The 21761-nt window shown below is 39.4% G+C and overlaps 1 protein-coding gene across 1 annotated transcript in view; it reads right to left on the bottom strand.

Annotated features, from left to right (window-relative positions):
* Positions 1–21761, bottom strand: part of SH3BP1 (SH3 domain binding protein 1) — a 263120-nt gene that overhangs the window by 85544 nt on the left and 155815 nt on the right. The window contains exons 10-15 of the mRNA XM_088463396.1: positions 17018–17157; positions 14678–14789; positions 13469–13550; positions 13304–13384; positions 430–543; positions 243–340 (exon numbers count right to left, since the gene is read on the bottom strand). Of these exons, the coding sequence (XP_088319522.1) occupies positions 243–340; positions 430–543; positions 13304–13384; positions 13469–13550; positions 14678–14789; positions 17018–17157 (627 nt within the window). The remainder of the gene's footprint in view (positions 1–242; positions 341–429; positions 544–13303; positions 13385–13468; positions 13551–14677; positions 14790–17017; positions 17158–21761) is intronic.

The raw sequence follows: 21761 nt of genomic DNA, 5'->3' as shown, positions 1-21761 counted from the left end.
ATGTGCTATATGTGATAGTGCTGGGCTCCTCTATACTGTCCTGTCACATATATACCTGTGTTACCATACATCTCTCCTCCCCCTAATACACTGTAATGTGCTATATGTGATAGTGCAGTGCATCAGAGATTAATAAAGTAACTAATATCTCTATGAGTAAGTGTGTATAGAGGGATAGCATAATGTAACTATCTCGGTGTGAAGTTCCGAGGTTGCGGCCAGTTGCTGTGAGTCCGTCTCACCTCCTGGGAAGACTTGTGAAGCGCAGTTAATCAAACCTTCAACCACGCCGACTACTAGTATTGGAAAAGCAGAGGCTATGTCCATCATGGATGGGTCTCTGAAATGAGGTAAAGATGAGGATGATAACCATTCCACTATACAGAGGGTGAAAGCATTATATGGGTTATTATTACATACTGTACTTACCCATCACTTCTGGCCCATAACAGGTTGGGACCCAGCACAATGGCTATATTGCTTGGTGTCATTTTGTTTATCTCTTGCTGTTCTGCCAACTTTGCCAGGAACTTTATTAAGTATCTAAGTATAAAAAGGATGGGGAAAGGGGATAGTGGAGACCCCAAGCACTGGTACCAATACTGTAGTAATAGCTATACATTTGAACAGGCAGAAATACTTCCACAAAGATTGTAATATCTAGATAAATATATATGTATCATCTAATATGTGTGAAGGTGCACCCGTGAGAGCAAAATAGAAATGCAAATGTAACAAAGGAGAAAGAACTCTCTTATCTTACTACTTATCCAAATGTAACAAAGGAGAAAGTACTCTCTTATCTTACTACTTATCCAAATGTAACAAAGGAGAAAGTACTCTCTTATCTTACTACTTATCCAAATGTAACAAAGGAGAAAGTACTCTCTTATCTTACTACTTATCCAAATGTAACAAAGGAGAAAGAACTCTCTTATCTTACTACTTATCCAAATGTAACAAAGGAGAAAGAACTCTCTTATCTTACTACTTATCCAAATGTAACAAAGGAGAAAGTACTCTCTTATCTTACTACTTATCCAAATGTAACAAAGGAGAAAGAACTCTCTTATCTTACTACTTATCCAAATGTAACAAAGGAGAAAGAACTCTCTTATCTTACTACTTATCCAAATGTAACAAAGGAGAAAGTACTCTCTTATCTTACTACTTATCCAAATGTAACAAAGGAGAAAGTACTCTCTTATCTTACTACTTATCCAAATGTAACAAAGGAGAAAGTACTCTCTTATCTTACTACTTATCCAAATGTAACAAAGGAGAAAGAACTCTCTTATCTTACTACTTATCCAAATGTAACAAAGGAGAAAGTACTCTCTTATCTTACTACTTATCCAAATGTAACAAAGGAGAAAGTACTCTCTTATCTTACTACTTATCCAAATGTAACAGAAAGGAGAAAGAACTCTCTTATCTTACTACTTAGATACTTCTGCAAATGTAACAGAACGGAGAAAGTACTCTCTTATCTTACTACTTATCCAAATGTAACAGAAAGGAGAAAGTACTCTCTTATCTTACTACTTATCCAAATGTAACAGAAAGGAGAAAGTACTCTCTTATCTTACTACTTATCCAAATGTAACAAAGGAGAAAGTACTCTCTTATCTAACTACTTATCCAAATGTAACAAAGGAGAAAGTACTCTCTTATCTTACTACTTATCCAAATGTAACAAAGGAGAAAGTACTCTCTTATCTTACTACTTATCCAAATGTAACAGAAAGGAGAAAGTACTCTCTTATCTTACTACTTATCCAAGTGTAACAAGGAGAAAGAACTCTCTTATCTTACTACTTATCCAAATGTAACAGAAAGGAGAAAGTACTCTCTTATCTTACTACTTAGATACTTATGCAAATGTAACAGAACGGAGAAAGTACTCTCTTATCTTACTACTTAGATACTTATGCAAATGTAACAGAACGGAGAAAGTACTCTCTTATCTTACTACTTAGATACTTATGCAAATGTAACAGAAAGGAGAAAGTACTCTCTTATCTTACTACTTAGATACTTATGCAAATGTAAAAGAAAGGAGAAAGTACTCTCTTATCTTACTACTTAGATACTTATGCAAATGTAACAGAAAGGAGAAAGTACTCTCTTATCTTACTACTTAGATACTTCTGCTAATGTAACAGAAAGGAGAAAGTACTCTTTTATCTTACTACTTAGATACTTCTGCAAATGTAACAGAAAGGAGAAAGTACTCTCTTATCTTACTACTTAGATACTTCTGCAAATGTAAAAGAAAGGAGAAAGTACTCTCTTATCTTACTACTTAGATACTTATGCTAATGTAAAAGAAAGGAGAAAGTACTCTCTTATCTTACTACTTAGATACTTATGCTAATGTAACAGAAAGGAGAAAGTACTCTCTTATCTTACTACTTAGATACTTATGCTAATGTAACAGAAAGGAGAAAGTACTCTCTTATCTTACTACTTAGATACTTATGCTAATGTAACAGAAAGGAGAAAGTACTCTCTTATCTTACTACTTAGATACTTATGCTAATGTAACAGAAAGGAGAAAGTACTCTCTTATCTTACTACTTAGATACTTATGCTAATGTAACAGAAAGGAGAAAGTACTCTCTTATCTTACTACTTAGATACTTATGCAAATGTAACAGAAAGGAGAAAGTACTCTCTTATCTTACTACTTAGATACTTCTGCAAATGTAACAGAAAGGAGAAAGTACTCTCTTATCTTACTACTTAGATACTTCTGCAAATGTAACAGAAAGGAGAAAGTACTCTCTTATCTTACTACTTAGATACTTCTGCAAATGTAACAGAAAGGAGAAAGTACTCTCTTTTCGTTGGGGCACAAGTTCTACCTGATGAGTTGAGTTAAAATGTAACTTTTCTTATATACACGTTAAAAATTGTGAATGGGACTAAATGAAGACAAACAACATTAAACACATAGCATGATGAGGTAAAAATTGACCTCCATGGTAATGTATACTGAGTAACAAATATGAGTGTTCCTCAAGATATAGATAGAGCTAGTAATGCGTAATTAGAGTAAGATACTCGCCTAGGTGAAAATTATAGCAATTGAAATAAATAATTAGGAGGGACATAGGGCCTGATTCAGACCCACTCGCGAGCGGCTGTCCGCTCGCAAGTGGGTCGATGGTCTGCACTGAGCATGCACACGACGGAGGGAGCTCCGTCGTGCGCATGCGCCAGACGCGACGAGCGAAGGACTTTCCTTCGCTCGTTTTGTCTGATCAAAGGGGGCGTGCTGTCGATGTTGACTGACAGCACGCTCCCTTTGGTGGGCGTGCCGGGGGCGTGCCTCCCTGACGGGAGGCACGTATTAGTATTCTAACGGCCACTAATATTAGACCATGTAGTAACTCTAGGTGGGAGGAACTAATGTGGGCATGTATTGCCTGAAACCATTTGATTGATGTTAATTATATGCAGGTGAAGGTAAATTGTAAAGAACCTATATTGGCGTATAGTTACCTTGTAATTAATTAATACAGGCAGCTAAAAGATTATTGATCTCATTACTTTAAATAAATAAATTAGAAATAAATGCAATAAATAAATAAAAGGTTGTCGATATGCAGATGTAAAGAATAATTCTTTAAAGTGGAGACAGTAGAGGGTTGACAATTATAAATGTAAATATAATCATAAATTGCTCTCATTAGTAAATCGTAATAAGCACAAGAATAGACCCATAACAGAAATTAAAAGTGTTCACAGCATGGAATAGCTGTATGGGAGTATTGGAGATGCGTAAGAACAATATAAACAATTAAAAGAAAGCTATACAACCGGTCTGAGACAAGAAAATACAATTCTCGTCTAAATACAAATGTACAAATTATAAAGTGATAACATATGATAAATAAAGTATATAAAAGAATATACTGGGAATTATTATATTCGTAAGAATGATCAAAAATAAAATTGCATATGTAATGAAAAAATGACATATATATATATTTGTAAAATGTGTATGAAGGATATGTGTCGGATCACGGTGTACAAAGATAAATTAAGAGAATAGTCAGACTGAGATAGTATGTAATAAATATATAAGTATGTGATTAGATATGTGTGAAATAAAAGAAAAGAATATAATATAATGATAATGATAAATAATACATAAAATGATAAAGGATATTGTTGGAAATAAATCAGATGAGTGCTAGGTGTAGATTAGTGTGTGATTGTAATGATAAGAAAAAATATCGTAGAGTGTGTATAAGTGGACATGTTGGTCTAATGAAAAATAAATAATAAAGTGCAGGATAGGAATGGAAATGATAAAATCATAATATTTAGTACATAATGTAAAAGAGTAATCCGAGTGAAATCAAGGTGCATGTGTATAACCTTGTAGTGGAAATGTGAACAGTCAGTTATAAAATTGAAAAAAGTGAAGAATAAGTACATATCTATATCTCTCTCTCATATATATATATATATATATATATATATATATATGAAAAGCTACTCTTAGGAATAACATTATTGATCATGTCGCCCCCCTATCTAGAGGAGGTGACCGATCACGTTGCCTATTACAATTAGAATCCAAATGGATCTATAGGCTAAATACCAGATCACCTTTTGGCCTCAATGAACAACTGGGATTACAGCGCTTTCTCGGACTTTGTTGCTTCTGATTATTGGCACTTTGTTTGTGCGCGTCTCATGACATTGATTATATGCACTTTATATTTGCGCTTCTTATGATATGGTGTCCGACATTGTTAGCTATTTTATTGTAACAGCTTTATATTAATAGTGTTATTTACTTTTGGTGTATGTTGGCTACTCATTACAATTACCTACACAGGGTTAATCACACGAGTTACGAATCCCGCCGTCCTGCAGTTAATTTTGTTGGCTAATCACATGATTCAAAATGCTGACAGCTTATGTAGAGGTAATTGTAGAGGTAAAGTGTAATGTAACTGTTTTTTCGTGTGATACATTTTATGTTAGTTTGCAACATTTGTTATGGATCTGTTTTCCTTGTATGGATATAAGGATCATACTGGCCTATTTGTGTATAGATTCAGTTCTGATAGCCATGTGGTATTACATGGGAGTATTGTTTCTGTATTTTTGGCTGTTTTTTCTTTGCACATACAATTGAAAAAAAGTTTCAGATATTTTTTTCAACAATAAATTTCTCTTGTGATTATATAGGGATGTGCTAAATTAATTGACAGTTCATTTTGCTGTCAATGTGATATAATAAAACAGTGAATAGTTAATTATTGATTAATGACAGGTGGAGTTAAACTCTGAGCTCCGATAATAATTTAATTCTGATGTCTCTTTAAGAAACCTTTTTTCCCCTTAGTAATACTGCCTCTAATATTAACCTGATATATTGCATTATAGATAATTGATGTTTTTGTAAAATCAGTCTCTATGTATTATGTTTAGTGACGTGTTTGTTTTAAAATATTTAGCATGTATGGTGAGCGTAGTTCACTTAATTGACGTCATTCAGCTTCCTGACCGAAAGCTGTGCTGGCTTGTTCACGTGGTGTATGCATAAAGGGATGTTTCTCTTTTGTATCCTGATGAAAGAACCCAAGTAAAGTGTTCTGAAACGTTGACATTATCTTTTGGGGTCCATTGCATTTCTTTAAGACGCCAGAGCGCCGCCTTGTTGTCTATATTTTGTGCTTTTCCATCCCTTTTTGAGGGTTGGTAATTTAGGAGGGCATCGGTGCATGATGCTCAGGAGTATGTGAGTGCCGGCTTTTTCTTTTCTTATATATATTTATATATATATATAATATAATCCAATACCATACAATACAATACCATATGATATTATACACATGCCATTGCTATAAATAGGGTTCACATGGAAGATTACTAAAATACCATTGTAATGCAGCAAATATTGTTACTGCAAGCAATGAGGACATGTACCCGTGCACCGTGGTGTGCACGATAATATGGTATGAGCAAAGAATACTGTATACAGTATGTCCTGAAGTCTACTAGAATAATTAAGAATCTGGTTGTAAATAAAATTCAGAACTGAGACAGTATATAATGGTATGGTAATAATATCATAAGAAATATGAAGGTAGAGTGGACTCACAGAAAAGCAGATTAATTGATATATTCATTGAGGCCAAAAGGGACTACAGTGTTAAGTTTGAGAGTCCAGTGACTTTCTTTCTGCAGTAGTAATTTGGTCAGGTAACCCCGTCTGATGCCTAGCCTAATATGGTCCAGACCAAATGCTTTAAGGTTTTGCAATGATCCCCCATGTTTTTTGAGGAACATCCAGTTGGACATCGTTAAGTTTTCTGAAGATATCTGAGGTTTCTTGAAGGTAAGAGGGAAGGCTTATGACATGGGGTCTCAAGTGTTTATCCAAGAAGATACTCCCTTGTTCTAAAAGGCTATCAGGCTCCTGGGAGGTTTTGTTTTATTTTTGTGCACTTTCGGCAATAAGTAAAATGTTGGTGTCTTCGGGTGTTCCACTTCTAAAAAATAATATTCACTCTTGGATATGGTTCTTTTTCATAAGCTCCTTTGATCATCCTATTGTACAAATACATGTAATTCTCAGTGGGATTGAAAAGAAGTTGTTTGTAGCAGTTGCTGTCATTGAGTTGCCTGTGAGCCTTTTCTAAATACATATTAATTGGCCAAATGACGATGTTTCCCCCTTTGTCAGAGGGCTTAATGACAACCTCATTCCATTCCTTCAGTTGTTTAAGGGCTCTATTTTCATCATAATTGAGGTTATAGTTATGTAGATGATATTGCTTTTTCTGAAGTTCCATATTGTCCATATCCTTTGAAACTAAATCCATGAATATTTTCACCTCAGGACATAGGTTTTCTTGGGGGGTAAATGTTGATTTTTTTTTTTTTTTTCTTACATTGGTTTCTTCTAGCAGTAGAACAGGGCATATTTTCATTTTCTTCCAGAAGATCTTCTAGTATGCAATAGCCTCAGATTCTTCCTCTGTATAGGAGATCAAATCTTCACCTGTACTTGGTGTTGGAGAAAAATATTCACCTTCACTTTTGTTGGCGAAAAATTTCTTAAGAAGTAGTTTCCTACCAAATAATTTTAAGTCCAGTTCCCATTCAAACCTGTTGAATGATGATGTCGTAGAGAAAGATAATCCCTTACTAAGGAGACTCGTTTCGGCAGTAGATAATACTCTGATAGATTAATTATTTTGAGATTGTCATCTGTATTTAGTACTTCTTGTGTATCCTGGATGATTGTCGTTGTGGTTGTGGGGAATCTCATGACTGAGGGACTCGTTCTTTTTCTTTTCTTCTTGGTCCTCAGTGTCCTCCTCTTGTATTCCGGTTTCTTCCTCTTACAGTAAAATTTTATTCTAAAAACGAAAATGTAGATTTTGGTGGAGGTGGGATGTTATCTTCCGGACCAGAGGATTCGGTTTCTGAGGAGCTATATGGTGTCTTATATGGTTTGTCCAAATCCCTTCTTGTTGAGTTCCACTTAAAGATATTTCCTGTGGCAAAATCCCATTTGTCTCTAAGAAATTTGCTTTTCTTTCTTTCAATGACGACTTGTTCATATGCTAGGAGTTCTTTATTTTTCTCAAAACATTTCTGAAAAGTTGCATCCTTTTCCCAGTCCTCCAATATTTGGCCTAGCTGGTCAATTTCCCTTTCAACTTCTTCAAGAATTAGTAGATCATGTTTGATCACTATATTGAGGAGATCATTTGAGCATTTTACATAGAGCGTTGTCCCACTCTGTTTTAAGGATTGTTGTTGCCAAATCAAATGTTGGAAATATTTTAGGCCTTAAGCCTAAACTATTTTATGTTTTAAATAGTTCTCAACAGTAGAAGCATCCCATCGTACTCTTACTTGTTTTTGCAGTAGAGATTTGAGTTTTTTGAAATCATGCTCCCAATTGGTGTTCGGTGTATAATCTGGTAACATTAGGAAAAATGTCGTCCAGTTCTTCTATAGTCCTACGTTTGGATATCAATTAATTTTTTAGGCTAAAGGCCATATTTTGAATTATAATGAAATGAGTAATGGGTATTATTCTCCTTGCATCAGGGTGAATGAAAACTGTACACCGTAGATGAGATACAGCAGCAACCTATGCCCTTGTTATTAGTGAGTGGTATCTTAATCTCTATTATTTGTATACCTGGTGCGTTATCCACTCAGTTGTATCAATTATATTGTATCAAAGTATATGTATATTGTTTTTGATCTTTACTTTAATCACTCTATTTATATACATGTTCCAACCTCCGGACCCTTGATGTATATCATATTGATACTTATGAATAACAATATATTCTTTGGTTGACACATACATATGTATTCAACTCTGTTTAAATTACAATTGTCGCAGTCATTTGTCTGCCGTGTAACTATATCCGGCTGGATATATTGAGTGGTGTGCAGTCGCTGTTTTGATTTATTATTATGTTTTTTGACATCTATTATTAAGATAATTTACTTTTATTGAACATTAACCAACAGTTTAGTGGCTAAGCTATATTTATTATGCTTAGGTGTGTCCATGTCACATGAAGGGATTATTTCCCTCCTAATTATTTATTTCAATTGATATAATTTTCACCTAGGCGAGTATCTTACTCTAATTACGCATTACTAGCTCTATCTATATCTTGAGTAACACTCATATTTATTACTCAGCATACATTACCATGGAGGTCAATATTTACCTCATCATGCTATGTGTTTAATGTTGTTTGTCTTCATTTAGTCTTATTCACAATTTTTAACGTATATAATAAAAGTTACCTTTCAACTCAACTCATCAGGTAGAACTTGTGCCCCAACGAAAAGAGAGTACTTTCTCCTTTCTGTTACATTTGCAGAAGTATCTAAGTAGTAAGATAAGAGAGTACTTTCTCCTTTCTGTTACATTTGCAGAAGTATCTAAGTAGTAAGATAAGAGAGTACTTTCTCCTTTCTGTTACATTTGCAGAAGTATCTAAGTAGTAAGATAAGAGAGTACTTTCTCCTTTCTGTTACATTTGCAGAAGTATCTAAGTAGTAAGATAAGAGAGTACTTTCTCCTTTCTTTTACATTTGCATAAGTATCTAAGTAGTAAGATAAGAGAGTACTTTCTCCTTTCTGTTACATTTGCATAAGTATCTAAGTAGTAAGATAAGAGAGTACTTTCTCCTTTCTGTTACATTTGCATAAGTATCTAAGTAGTAAGATAAGAGAGTACTTTCTCCTTTCTGTTACATTAGCATAAGTATCTAAGTAGTAAGATAAGAGAGTACTTTCTCCTTTCTGTTACATTTGCATAAGTATCTAAGTAGTAAGATAAGAGAGTACTTTCTCCTTTCTTTTACATTTGCATAAGTATCTAAGTAGTAAGATAAGAGAGTACTTTCTCCTTTCTGTTACATTAGCATAAGTATCTAAGTAGTAAGATAAGAGAGTACTTTCTCCTTTCTGTTACATTTGCATAAGTATCTAAGTAGTAAGATAAGAGAGTACTTTCTCCTTTCTGTTACATTTGCATAAGTATCTAAGTAGTAAGATAAGAGAGTACTTTCTCCTTTCTGTTACATTAGCATAAGTATCTAAGTAGTAAGATAAGAGAGTACTTTCTCCTTTCTGTTACATTAGCATAAGTATCTAAGTAGTAAGATAAGAGAGTACTTTCTCCTTTCTTTTACATTTGCATAAGTATCTAAGTAGTAAGATAAGAGAGTACTTTCTCCTTTCTTTTACATTTGCATAAGTATCTAAGTAGTAAGATAAGAGAGTACTTTCTCCTAAGTATCTAAGTAGTAAGATAAGAGAGTACTTTCTCCTTTCTTTTACATTTGCATAAGTATCTAAGTAGTAAGATAAGAGAGTACTTTCTCCTTTCTTTTACATTTGCATAAGTATCTAAGTAGTAAGATAAGAGAGTACTTTCTCCTAAGTATCTAAGTAGTAAGATAAGAGAGTACTTTCTCCTTTCTTTTACACTTGCATAAGTATCTAAGTAGTAAGATAAGAGAGTACTTTCTCCTTTCTTTTACATTTGCATAAGTATCTAAGTAGTAAGATAAGAGAGTACTTTCTCCTAAGTATCTAAGTAGTAAGATAAGAGAGTACTTTCTCCTTTCTTTTACACTTGCATAAGTATCTAAGTAGTAAGATAAGAGAGTACTTTCTCCTTTCTGTTACATTTGCATAAGTACAGTCAGGTGCATAAATATTGGGACATTGACAGAATTTTCATATTTTGTCCTCTATTCACCACCACAATGTCTTTGCAGTTAAAGCATATCTTGTTTGTTTAATTTCAGACTTTCAGATTTAATTTGAGGGTAATTACATCCAAATCGGGTGAACGGTGTAGGAATTACAATGGTTTCTATATGTGCCTCCCACTTTTTAAGGGGCCAAAAGTAATGGGACTATCAACTCAAAAGCTATTTCATGGACAGGTGTGGGCTATTCCCTCGTTATTTCTTTATCAATTAAGCAGGTAAAAGGTCTGGAGTTGATTCTAGGTGTGACATTTGCATTTGGAATCAGTTGCTGTCGACTCTCAATATGAGATCCAAAGAGCTGTCACTATCAGTGAAGCAAGCCATCATTAGGCTGAAAAATCAAAACAAACCCATCAGAGAGATAGCAAAAACATTAGGTGTGGCCAAATCAACTGTTTGGAACACTCTTAAAAAGAAAGAACACACTGGAGAGCTCAGCAACACCAAAAGACCCGGAAGACCACGGAAAACAACTGTGGTGGATGACAGAATTATTTCCCTGGTGAAGAAAAACCGCTTCACAACAGTTGGCCAAATCAAGAACACTCTCCAGGAGGTAGGTGTATATGTGTCAAAGTCAACAATCAAGAGAAGACTTCACAAGAGTGAATATAGAGGGTTCACCACAAGATGTAAACCATTGGTGAGCCACAAAAACAGGAAGACCAGATTAGAGTTTGCAAAACAACATCTAAAAAAGCCATTACAGTTCTGGAACAACATCCTATGGACAGATGAGACAAAGATCAACTTGTACCAGAGTGATGGGAAGAGAAGAGTATGGAGAAGGAAAGGAACTGCTCATGGTCCAAAACATACCACCTCATCAGTGAAGCATGGTGGTGGTAGTGTCATGGCGTGGGCATGTATGGCTGCCAATTGAACTGGTTCCCTTGTATTGATTGATGATGTGACTGCTGATAAAAGCAGCAGAATGAATTCTGAAGTGTTTCGGGCAATATTATATGCTCATATTCAGTCAAATGCTTCAGAACTCATTGGACGGCGCTTCACAGTGCAGATGGACAATGACCTGAAGCATACTGCGAAAGCAACCAAAGAGTTTTTTAAGGCTAAAAAGTGGAATGTTATGCAATGGCCAAGTCAATCCCCTGACCTGAATCCGATTGAGCATGCATTTCACTTGATGAAGACAAAACTGAAGGGAAAATGCCCCAAGAACAAGCAGGAACTGAAGACATTTGCAGTAGAGGCCTGGCAGAGCATCACCAGGGATGAAACCCAGCGTCTGGTGAGGTCTATGCGTTCCAGACTTCAGGCTGTAATTGCCTGCAAAGGACTTTCAACAAAGTATTAAAAAGTGAAAGTTAGATTTAGGATTGTTTAGTTTGTCCCATTACTTTTGGCCCCTTAAAAAGTGGGAGGCACATATAGAAACTATTGTAATTCCTACACCGTTCACCTGATTTGGATGTAATTACCCTCAAATTAAATCTGAAAGTCTGCAGGTAAAGCACATCTTGTTTGTTTCATTTCAAAGCCATTGTGGTGGTGAATAGAGGCCAAAATATGACAATTCTGTCACTGTCCCAATATTTATGCACCTGACTGTATCTAAGTAGTAAGATGAGAGTGAGGCACATTTTATGGCCGTATTCAATTAGCCGCGAAAAGCCGAGATCAGCGAAAAAGTATTGCCAATTGCGACTTTTCGCCTGTTGGAAACTTATCTCAGTATTCAATTCCATCCGCAATTTCGCGCACGTGGAAAGTCAATGCAATGAAATAGGCAAAAAAGATTCGCCTCTGAATAGCAGGAGAAAAAAAGTGCAAACATTTTATTTTGGGGTGCAAAGGTGGGGAAAGCACTCAGAACCCTTAGGACAGCCCCCCAAAGAATAACTTGTGTCAAATAATTCCAGGAAAAAAACAACACCCCAAAAAGGTACTTTAAATTTGGGGGCGAAAAAGCACAAAGTGGGGGGACAACTTCGCAAACTAGCGATATATGGTTCTGGGGGTGCTCTAAGAAGGGGTCAAGTGTTTGGGGTTTGCAGGTGCTTTTATGAGGGAGGAATTTTACTTCTATTAAAACTTCATTTTACAAACAGTAAAAGATGCTTGCACCCATTTTCAGGTTCCCCAAATGTGACAGGACTACAGTACTTATTTTCACCCAAAAATCCTGCTTCACCACTTGTGCAAAGACGCTAATTAGAGGCAATTGGGCGAACTTAAGTACCCCAAACAGTTTATTAGGACTAATACATTGATCCCCAATGTTTCTGCATCTTTCTGGGGAGTTCAGGCTGATTTCCCCAATTCTGACACCACTTTCCGCCTGTTCTAACTTCGTATGTCGCCATTTTCGCGTCTTTTGGAATTGAATAGGCCGAATATCGGGAACGCGCACGATAAGTTTCTGCAGCTAAGATACATGATGTAGGCAAAAAGTCCGGGATGCAAAACTTTATCACGTGTGCAAAACTAATTGAATACCGCCCTATGTGTGTGAGTGGTTCCGTGATACAAATCTGTAGTCATATGTGAGCTTTAGTGGAGAAACCCTAACCCAACTTAGCACATGCCATACAATAAGCCGTGTCACTGAGGAAGGGTCGGAGGCAGCATTGCGATGGAGGCATTGATATTTGTGCTGTGATCATAATCCAACATAATTAAAGCAGGGACATACAGGGAGAAATGGGGAAGGAACAATTGTGGGAAGTGTTGGTGAAGAGAGAATGATCTTCATTAGGAGTGCTATGTGGGGGCAATACTCAGAAAGTAAGCCATAGGCTCATTATAAAATGTATACTGAATGTATATTGGGAAAACATATCCATTACTGCATCTCAGGGGAGGGTTACAGGCTGCAACTCAGAGATATCCCCTGACTCCAGGAGAAACAACATCAGCAGCCAGCACCAGGGACATTTCGGGTGACAAGCTTATAACCTACACACAAGTAAGCATTGCATTCAGTTACAGCCAGGGTGCATGGCCATTTGTGTTACTGGTCACCTATACGGCAATATCAGCTCCATACCGGAGGTTGTTGTAGTTTTCGGGTGGCAGCTTCTGACAGACCTCCCTGTAACTCTCCTGAAGCTTTTCTGTCTCTTTTATGCTAAGAAAGAGAGCAGATATGAAAGCATTCACTGTCTATGACATAAAAGGTGTCCTCAGTATGCAGATTAATAGTCTTTTCTACCTGGAAGCTTTCATCCAATCATCAAAGAGTTCAGATGTCATCAGTGGCTCTGGAAGCTCCCTGAGATATGACTTTAATGCACCTAAGGACAGAGTTACACTATGATATATGAGAGAGCAATGATTATCAGAGGTGATGTTCCCATCAGTGAGTGCGGAATGGTTATGAGAGGTGATGTTCCCATCAGTGAGAGAGCCATGATTATGAGAGGTGATGTTCCCATCAGTGAGAGAGCCATGATTATGAGAGGTGATGTTCCCATCAGTGAGAGAGCCATGATTATGAGAGGTGATGTTCCCATCAGTGAGAGAGCCATGATTATGAGAGGTGATGTTCCCATCAGTGAGAGAGCCATGATTATGAGAGGTGATGTTCCCATCAGTGAGAGAGCCATGATTATGAGAGGTGATGTTCCCATCAGTGGAGTGAGGTATGATTATGAAAGGTGATGTTCCCATCAGTGAGTGAGGAATGATTATGAGAGGTGATGTTCCCATCAGTGAGTGAGGTATGATTATGAGAGGTGATGTTCCCATCAGTGAGTGAGGTATGATTATGAGAGGTGATGTTCCCATCAGTGAGTGAGGTATGATTATGAGAGGTGATGTTCCCATCAGTGAGAGAGGAATGATTATGAGAGGTGATGTTCCCATCAGTGAGTGAGGAATGATTATGAGAGGTGATGTTCCCATCAGTGAGTGCGGAATGGTTATCAGAGGTGATGTTCCCATCAGTGAGTGAGGAATGATTATGAGAGGTGAAGTTCCCATCAGTGAGTGAGGAATGATTATGAGAGGTGATGTTCCCATCAGTGAGTGAGGAATGATTATGAGAGGTGAAGTTCCCATCAGTGAGTGAGGTATGATTATGAGAGGTGATGTTCCCATCAGTGAGTGAGGAATGATTATGAGAGGTGAAGTTCCCATCAGTGAGTGAGGAATGATTATGAGAGGTGATGTTCCCATCAGTGAGTGCGGAATGGTTATCAGAGGTGATGTTCCCATCAGTGAGTGAGGAATGATTATGAGAGGTGATGTTCCCATCAGTGAGTGAGGTATGATTATCAGAGGTGATGTTCCCATCAGTGAGTGAGGAAGACATTAAGGGAAAGTAGAAGCCAATAGATGATGAAAAGTCAGAATATCAGAGAACAACAATCAGGACACTGGGGTCTATGTGTACCACAAGGTCCAGCAGAAAGTTATGTACCTGCCACTGCATGAGGTTCAGACACAAATTCAGCCAAGTCACTGTCACCCGCACCAAGACTGGCCTTAATTTTCTTCAGGACTGAGGCCCCTGCAGCCAATCTAAACAGACCCTGGGAAAGGAGGATCAGAAATAATACAAACGTGCTAATACCTATTATAGCTGGGGGCCCAGAGTTAGGCAGAGGATGCACCCCAGCCTTTCATCTGTGCTTTATTGTATCATCGGCTCCTAGACACACACACACATTGGAAATATCCAGCATTATATTCTTCAGACTGCTTACCTGGGTAGGATGGTGTCTGGCAGAGCCAAACCTGTTTTCCCGCAATGCTTAGGGACAGCGAGGGATGGGGAAATAAAGCTGTTGTTACCAGAGAAAGGGGGGCCGCGTCTTCTCACACTAGTGATGTCAGTGGGAGTGATATTGGCTCTGATAGAGTCAAAAGCACTCCCGGGCTTGCGGTCACCGAGACCCTACCGCAGGGTCTCGTCGCAAGCCCGATGGTTACGATGGTATTGACCATCGCAACCATCTTTTTGGCCGCTCACATAAGCTGTGGATGGTCACCCACAGCTATGCGAGCGGCCAGGAGGCAGCTCCAAGTTTAGCTAGGAGCGTCCGGCTCTGAATCAGGCCCAGAGATCACAGGAGGTTTCCATCCACTAGAAATCTGAGCTCTCTATATTAGGAACCATGTGGCTGGCGGCTGAAATCCCGACAGCGGAAGCCCGGCAGGGAAGATCCCGACCGGTGAGTATTTTTTCTATTTACTAACCAAACCCCACCCTAACCCTCCCTTAGGGGTGCCTAACCCTAATCTCCCCCCAAGTGCCTAACCCTCCCTTCCCCGCAGCCTAACGCTAAGTCTCCCCTGGGGGTGCCTAACCCTAACCTCCCCCCAGGGTTGCCCTAACCACAACCTTCTGGGGGGGGGGGGGGGTGTCTAACCCTAAGTCCCTCCCGGGAGCCCCAAACCTAACTCCCCCCCCCCCCCGCGCCCAGCTTACCTTCGATCAGTAAGCCAGGTTTTGGGCTCCCGGCGTAGGTCTAATGACAGGCGTCGGGATTTCGACGCCTGTCATTAGACACTTGCCGGGATTAGACAGTCGGGATGCCGAGGGTCGGCATTTAGACCGTCGGCATCCCGACTGCATACCCTATAATATGCATGGTATTTTCTCTAGTGAACAAGAGAAGGCTTTCTGTATTTTACGGAGATCACTATAACTACAGATGTATCCACATACATCTATCGTCTGTAAGATACAAGTCGCGTTACACATAAGCGTGAGCACCGTGTGACTCCATAGTGCCGAGCGTCTTTTCGTGCAACTTTTTCCCTTGCGAACAGGTCATACAAAAATGATATGCGGCATGCTTATATTCTGTGTGCCACTACGGGTGTACACCAACGGTTACATGACACTGTAACGTAGCATTTCGTATGCAGATACACCCACAGTCACACATAGAATATAGACATGCCGCATATAATCATATCAGCAGAAGCATCACTGTGTGAGTAATATACACTGGAAGGAAAAAAGTAGAATGAAAAAGACTCAGCGCTACAGAATGGCATGAATAGAAGGCCTGTATAATGCGCAAGGAGGCTAGTAGTATGAGGACACATCTGTATAAATTTGTATATTGTTAACTAAGATGTTTTATGAATTGTATATTGGTCTTAAAGATGCTCCCGGTATTGTAATGATAATTAGACTGGTCTCGGAATTATATATTAATCACTACAATGGTATTACAATGTTACTAGAATCCTCTATATAATGTGTAGATGTCGCAAGAATGTTTTCTGTATTGTGTAGATGTGGCGATAATGCTCTCTGTATTGTGTAGATTTTGCAAGAATGCTCTCTATACTGTGTAGATCTATATATTGTGTTGTTGTTACTTGAATGCTCTCTGTGTTGTGTAGATGTTGCTAGGAAGCTTTCTGTATTATTTATTTTTACTAAAGTAGTCTATATATTGTGTAGATGTTACTAGAATGTTGCTCTTTTATTATGTTTATGTCATTAGCCTACTCTGTATTGTATTGATGTAGCTAGAATGCTCTCTGTATTGACATAACAAGTTATAAATTTATTTCTCTAGCTATATAAAATGACACATACATTAGGTAAACCACGACCACATGGATTTTGCAACCGTCGTTTCCTATTGCTACTACACTAGTAAAAGAGGCTGGTTCCTTGTCTGTATCTGCCCTTTAGGCCAAAACTTGCCAGTAATTCCATATACATAACAGAGTTCTCCACACAGATGAACACAATTCCCAATCCAGAATGTCCCCCTTCTCCCCGGCAGACACTAACCTCCTCCTGCATTCCATGTGTCAGAAGCATCCTCACACAGGCAGATATGGGTAAGGCAATCTCACACCCAAACCGAGTAAGGTGTATCGCCAGAGGTACACCATACACCTCCGCAATGGTTTGCTTCCCTGGAATCTGACCTGCAATAAAAATGAACATTAATGTATAGATGGGGGAAAGAGAAGTTACAAATTGGGAAGATAACTGCTAGAAACGCTGGAATGCACGGCTTGGTCATGTGACAAGATCATCTTTCCAGTGTCTGCAACACTGGCATAAAATACATCTGCACCTATATATGGGGTTTGTGGATAGAGCAAGCACAGAACTACAATGTCCAACCTAATTAGCTTATGGACAAGCCCCTTCCATTAATGTATATTTTTCTGTATTTTTTCTCCCAAAAAATAGACATCAGGTTTATTACATGAGTCACGTTGGCAGGTTTGAATGTTTCTATGTCATTTAAATAAAAAAGCATAAAATGCGCTCGCCCACAAACTAACATCTGGAAAGACAAAGTGCATCACAGTATAGGATGATACCCAATGTCCGCCTACTCAGAGGGCACAATGGGTCACATTAGACATATAGGATGATACCCGATGTCCGCCTACTCAGAGGGCACAATGGGTCACATTAGACATATAGGATGATACCCAATGTCCGCCTACTCAGAGGATGTAAAATGGGTCACATTAGACGTATAGGATGATACCCAATGTCCACCTACTCAGAGGATGTAAAATGGGTCACATTAGACGTATAGGATGATACCCAATGTCCACCTACTCAGAGGATGTAAAATGGGTCACATTAGCCTTATCGGATGATACCCAATGTCCGCCTACTCAGAGGATGTAAAATGGGTCACATTAGACGTATAGGATGATACCCAATGTCCGCCTACTCAGAGGATGCAAAAATGGGTCACATTAGACGTATAGGATGATACCCAATGTTGACCTACTCAGAGGATGTAAAATGGGTCACATTAGACGTATAGGATGATACCCAATGTCCGCCTACTCAGAGGATGCAAAAATGGGTCACATTAGACGTATAGAATGATACCCGATCTCCGCCTACTCAGAGGGCACAATGGGTCACATTAGACATATAGGATGATACCCGATGTCCACCTACTCAGAGGGCACACAATGGGTCACATTAGACGTATAGGATGATACCCAATGTCCGCCTACTCAGAGATGGCGTAAAATGGGTCACATTAGACGTATAGGATGATCCCCGATGTCCGCCTACTCAGAGATGGCGTAAAATGGGTCACATTAGACGTATAGGATGATCCCCGATGTCCGCCTACTCAGAGGATGTAAAATGGGTCACATTAGAAGTATAGGATGATCCCCGATGTCCGCCTACTCAGAGGATGTAAAATGGGTCACATTAGAAGTATAGGATGATCCCCGATGTCCGCCTACTCAGAGGATGTAAAATGGGTCACATTAGACGTATAGGATGATACCCGATGTCCACCTACTCAGAGATGGCGTAAAATGGGTCACATTAGACGTATAGGATGATCCCCGATGTCCGCCTACTCAGAGGATGTAAAATGGGTCACATTAGAAGTATAGGATGATCCCCGATGTCCGCCTACTTAGAGGATGTAAAATGGGTCACATTAGACGTATAGGATGATCCCCGATGTCCGCCTACTCAGAGGGGGTAAAATGGGTCACATTAGAAGTATAGGATGGTACGGCCTACTCAATTGATGCAAAATGATCACATTAGACATATAGGATGATACCCGATCTCCGCCTACTCAGAGATGGCGTAAAATGGGTCACATTAGAAGTATAGGATGATACCCGATGTCCGCCTACTCAGAGGGTGCAAAATGGGTCACATTAGAAGTATAGGATGATCCCCGTTGTCCGCCTACTCAGAGGGTGCAAAATGGGTCACATTAGACGTATAGGATGATCCCCGATGTCCGCCTACTCAGAGGGGGTAAAATGGGTCACATTAGAAGAATAGGATGGTACGGCCTACTCAATTGATGCAAAATGATCACATTAGACATATAGGATGATACCCGATGTCCGCCTACTCAGAGATGGCGTAAAATGGGTCACATTAGAAGTATAGGATGATCCCCGATGTCCGCCTACTCAGAGGGTGTAAAATGGGTCACATTAGATGTATAGAATGATACCCAATGTCCGCCTACTCAGAGGATGTAAAATGGGTCACATTAGATGTACAGAATGATACCCAATGTCCGCCTCCTCAGAGGGAGAAAAATGGGTCACATTAGAAGTATAGGATGATAGCCAATGTCCGCCTACTCAGAGGATGTAAAATGGGTCACATTAGAAGTATAGGATGATACCCAATGTCCACCTACTCAGAGGATGTAAAATGGGTCACATTAGACGTATAGGATGATACCCGATTTCCGCCTACTCAGAGGGCACACAATGGGTCACATTAGATGTATAGAATGATACCCAATGTCCGCCTACTCAGAGGGTGCAAAATGGGTCACATTAGAAGTATAGGATGATACCCAATGTCCGCCTAGTCAGAGGGCACACAATGGGTCACATTAGACATATAGGATGATACCCAATGTCCGCCTACTCAGAGGGCATAATGGGTCACATTAGACATATAGGATGATACCCAATGTCCGCCTACTCAGAGGATGTAAAATGGGTCACATTAGACGTATAGGATGATACCCGATCTCCGCCTACTCAGAGGATGTAAAATGGGTCACATTAGACGTATAGGATGATACCCAATGTCCGCCTACTCAGAGGATGTAAAATGGGTCACATTAGACGTATAGGATGATACCCAATGTCCGCCTACTCAGAGGATGTAAAATGGGTCACATTAGACGTATAGGATGATACCCAATGTCCGCCTACTCAGAGGATGCAAAAATGGGTCACATTAGACGTATAGGATGGTACCCAATGTCCGCCTACTAAGAGGGCACACAATGGGTCACATTAGACGTATAGGATGATACCCGATCTCCGCCTACTCAGAGGGCACACAATGGGTCACATTAGACGTATAGGATGATACCCAATGTCCGCCTACTCAGAGGATGTAAAATGGGTCACATTAGACGTATAGGATGATACCCGATGTCCACCTACTCAGAGATGGCGTAAAATGGGTCACATTAGACGTATAGGATGATCCCCGATGTCCGCCTACTCAGAGGATGTAAAATGGGTCACATTAGAAGTATAGGATGAACCCCGATGTCCGCCTACTCAGAGGATGTAAAATGGGTCACATTAGACGTATAGGATGATACCCGATGTCCACCTACTCAGAGATGGCATAAAATGGGTCACATTAGACGTATAGGATGATACCCAATGTCCACCTACTCAGAGGGGGTAAAATGGGTCACATTAGAAGTATAGGATGGTACGGCCTACTCAATTGATGCAAAATGATCACATTAGACATATAGGATGATACCCGTTGTCCGCCTACTCAGAGGGTGTAAAATGGGTCACATTAGAAGTATAGGATGATCCCCGATGTCCGCCTACTCAGAGGATGTAAAATGGGACACATTAGAAGTATAGGATGATCCCCGATGTCCGCCTACTTAGAGGATGTAAAATGGGTCACATTAGACGTATAGGATGATCCCCGATGTCCGCCTACTCAGAGGGTGTAAAATGGGTCACATTAGAAGTATAGGATGGTACGGCCTACTCAATTGATGCAAAATGGTCACATTAGACATATAGGATGATACCCGATCTCCGCCTACTCAGAGATGGTGTAAAATGGGTCACATTAGAAGTATAGGATGATACCCGATGTCCACCTACTCAGAGGATGTAAAATGAGTCACATTAGACATATAGGATGATACCCAATGTCCACCTACTCAGAGATGGCGTAAAATGGGTCACATTAGACGTATAGGATGATCCCTGATGTCCGCCTACTCAGAGGATGTAAAATGGGTCACATTAGAAGTATAGGATGATCCCCGATGTCCGCCTACTTAGAGGATGTAAAATGGGTCACATTAGACGTATAGGATGATCCCCGATGTCCGCCTACTCAGAGGATGTAAAATGGGTCACATTAGACGTATAGGATGATCCCCGATGTCCGCCTACTCAGAGGGGGTAAAATGGGTCACATTAGAAGTATAGGATGGTACGGCCTACTCAATTGATGCAAAATGATCACATTAGACATATAGGATGATACCCGATGTCCGCCTACTCAGAGATGGCGTAAAATGGGTCACATTAGAAGTATAGGATGATCCCCGTTGTCCGCCTACTCAGAGGGTGTAAAATGGGTCACATTAGATGTATAGAATGATACCCGATTTCCGCCTAGTCAGAGGGCACACAATGGGTCACATTAGACGTATAGGATGATCCCCGTTGTCCGCCTACTCAGAGGAGGCAAAAATGGGTCACATTAGACATATAGGATGATACCCAATGTCCGCCTACTCAGAGGGCATAATGGGTCACATTAGACATATAGGATGATACCCAATGTCCGCCTACTCAGAGGATGTAAAATGGGTCACATTAGACGTATAGGATGATACCTAATGTCCGCCTACTCAGAGGATGTAAAATGGGTCACATTAGACGTATAGGATGATACCCAATGTCCGCCTACTCAGAGGATGCAAAAATGGGTCACATTAGACGTATAGGATGGTACCCAATGTCCGCCTACTAAGAGGGCACACAATGGGTCACAT

Source organism: Taudactylus pleione, unplaced genomic scaffold (assembly GCF_031769625.1).
Source record: "Taudactylus pleione unplaced genomic scaffold, aTauple2 ptg001353l, whole genome shotgun sequence".
In the NCBI taxonomy this organism is placed as follows: domain Eukaryota; kingdom Metazoa; phylum Chordata; class Amphibia; order Anura; family Myobatrachidae; genus Taudactylus; species Taudactylus pleione.
This window is presented reverse-complemented; position numbering and strand designations above follow the sequence as displayed.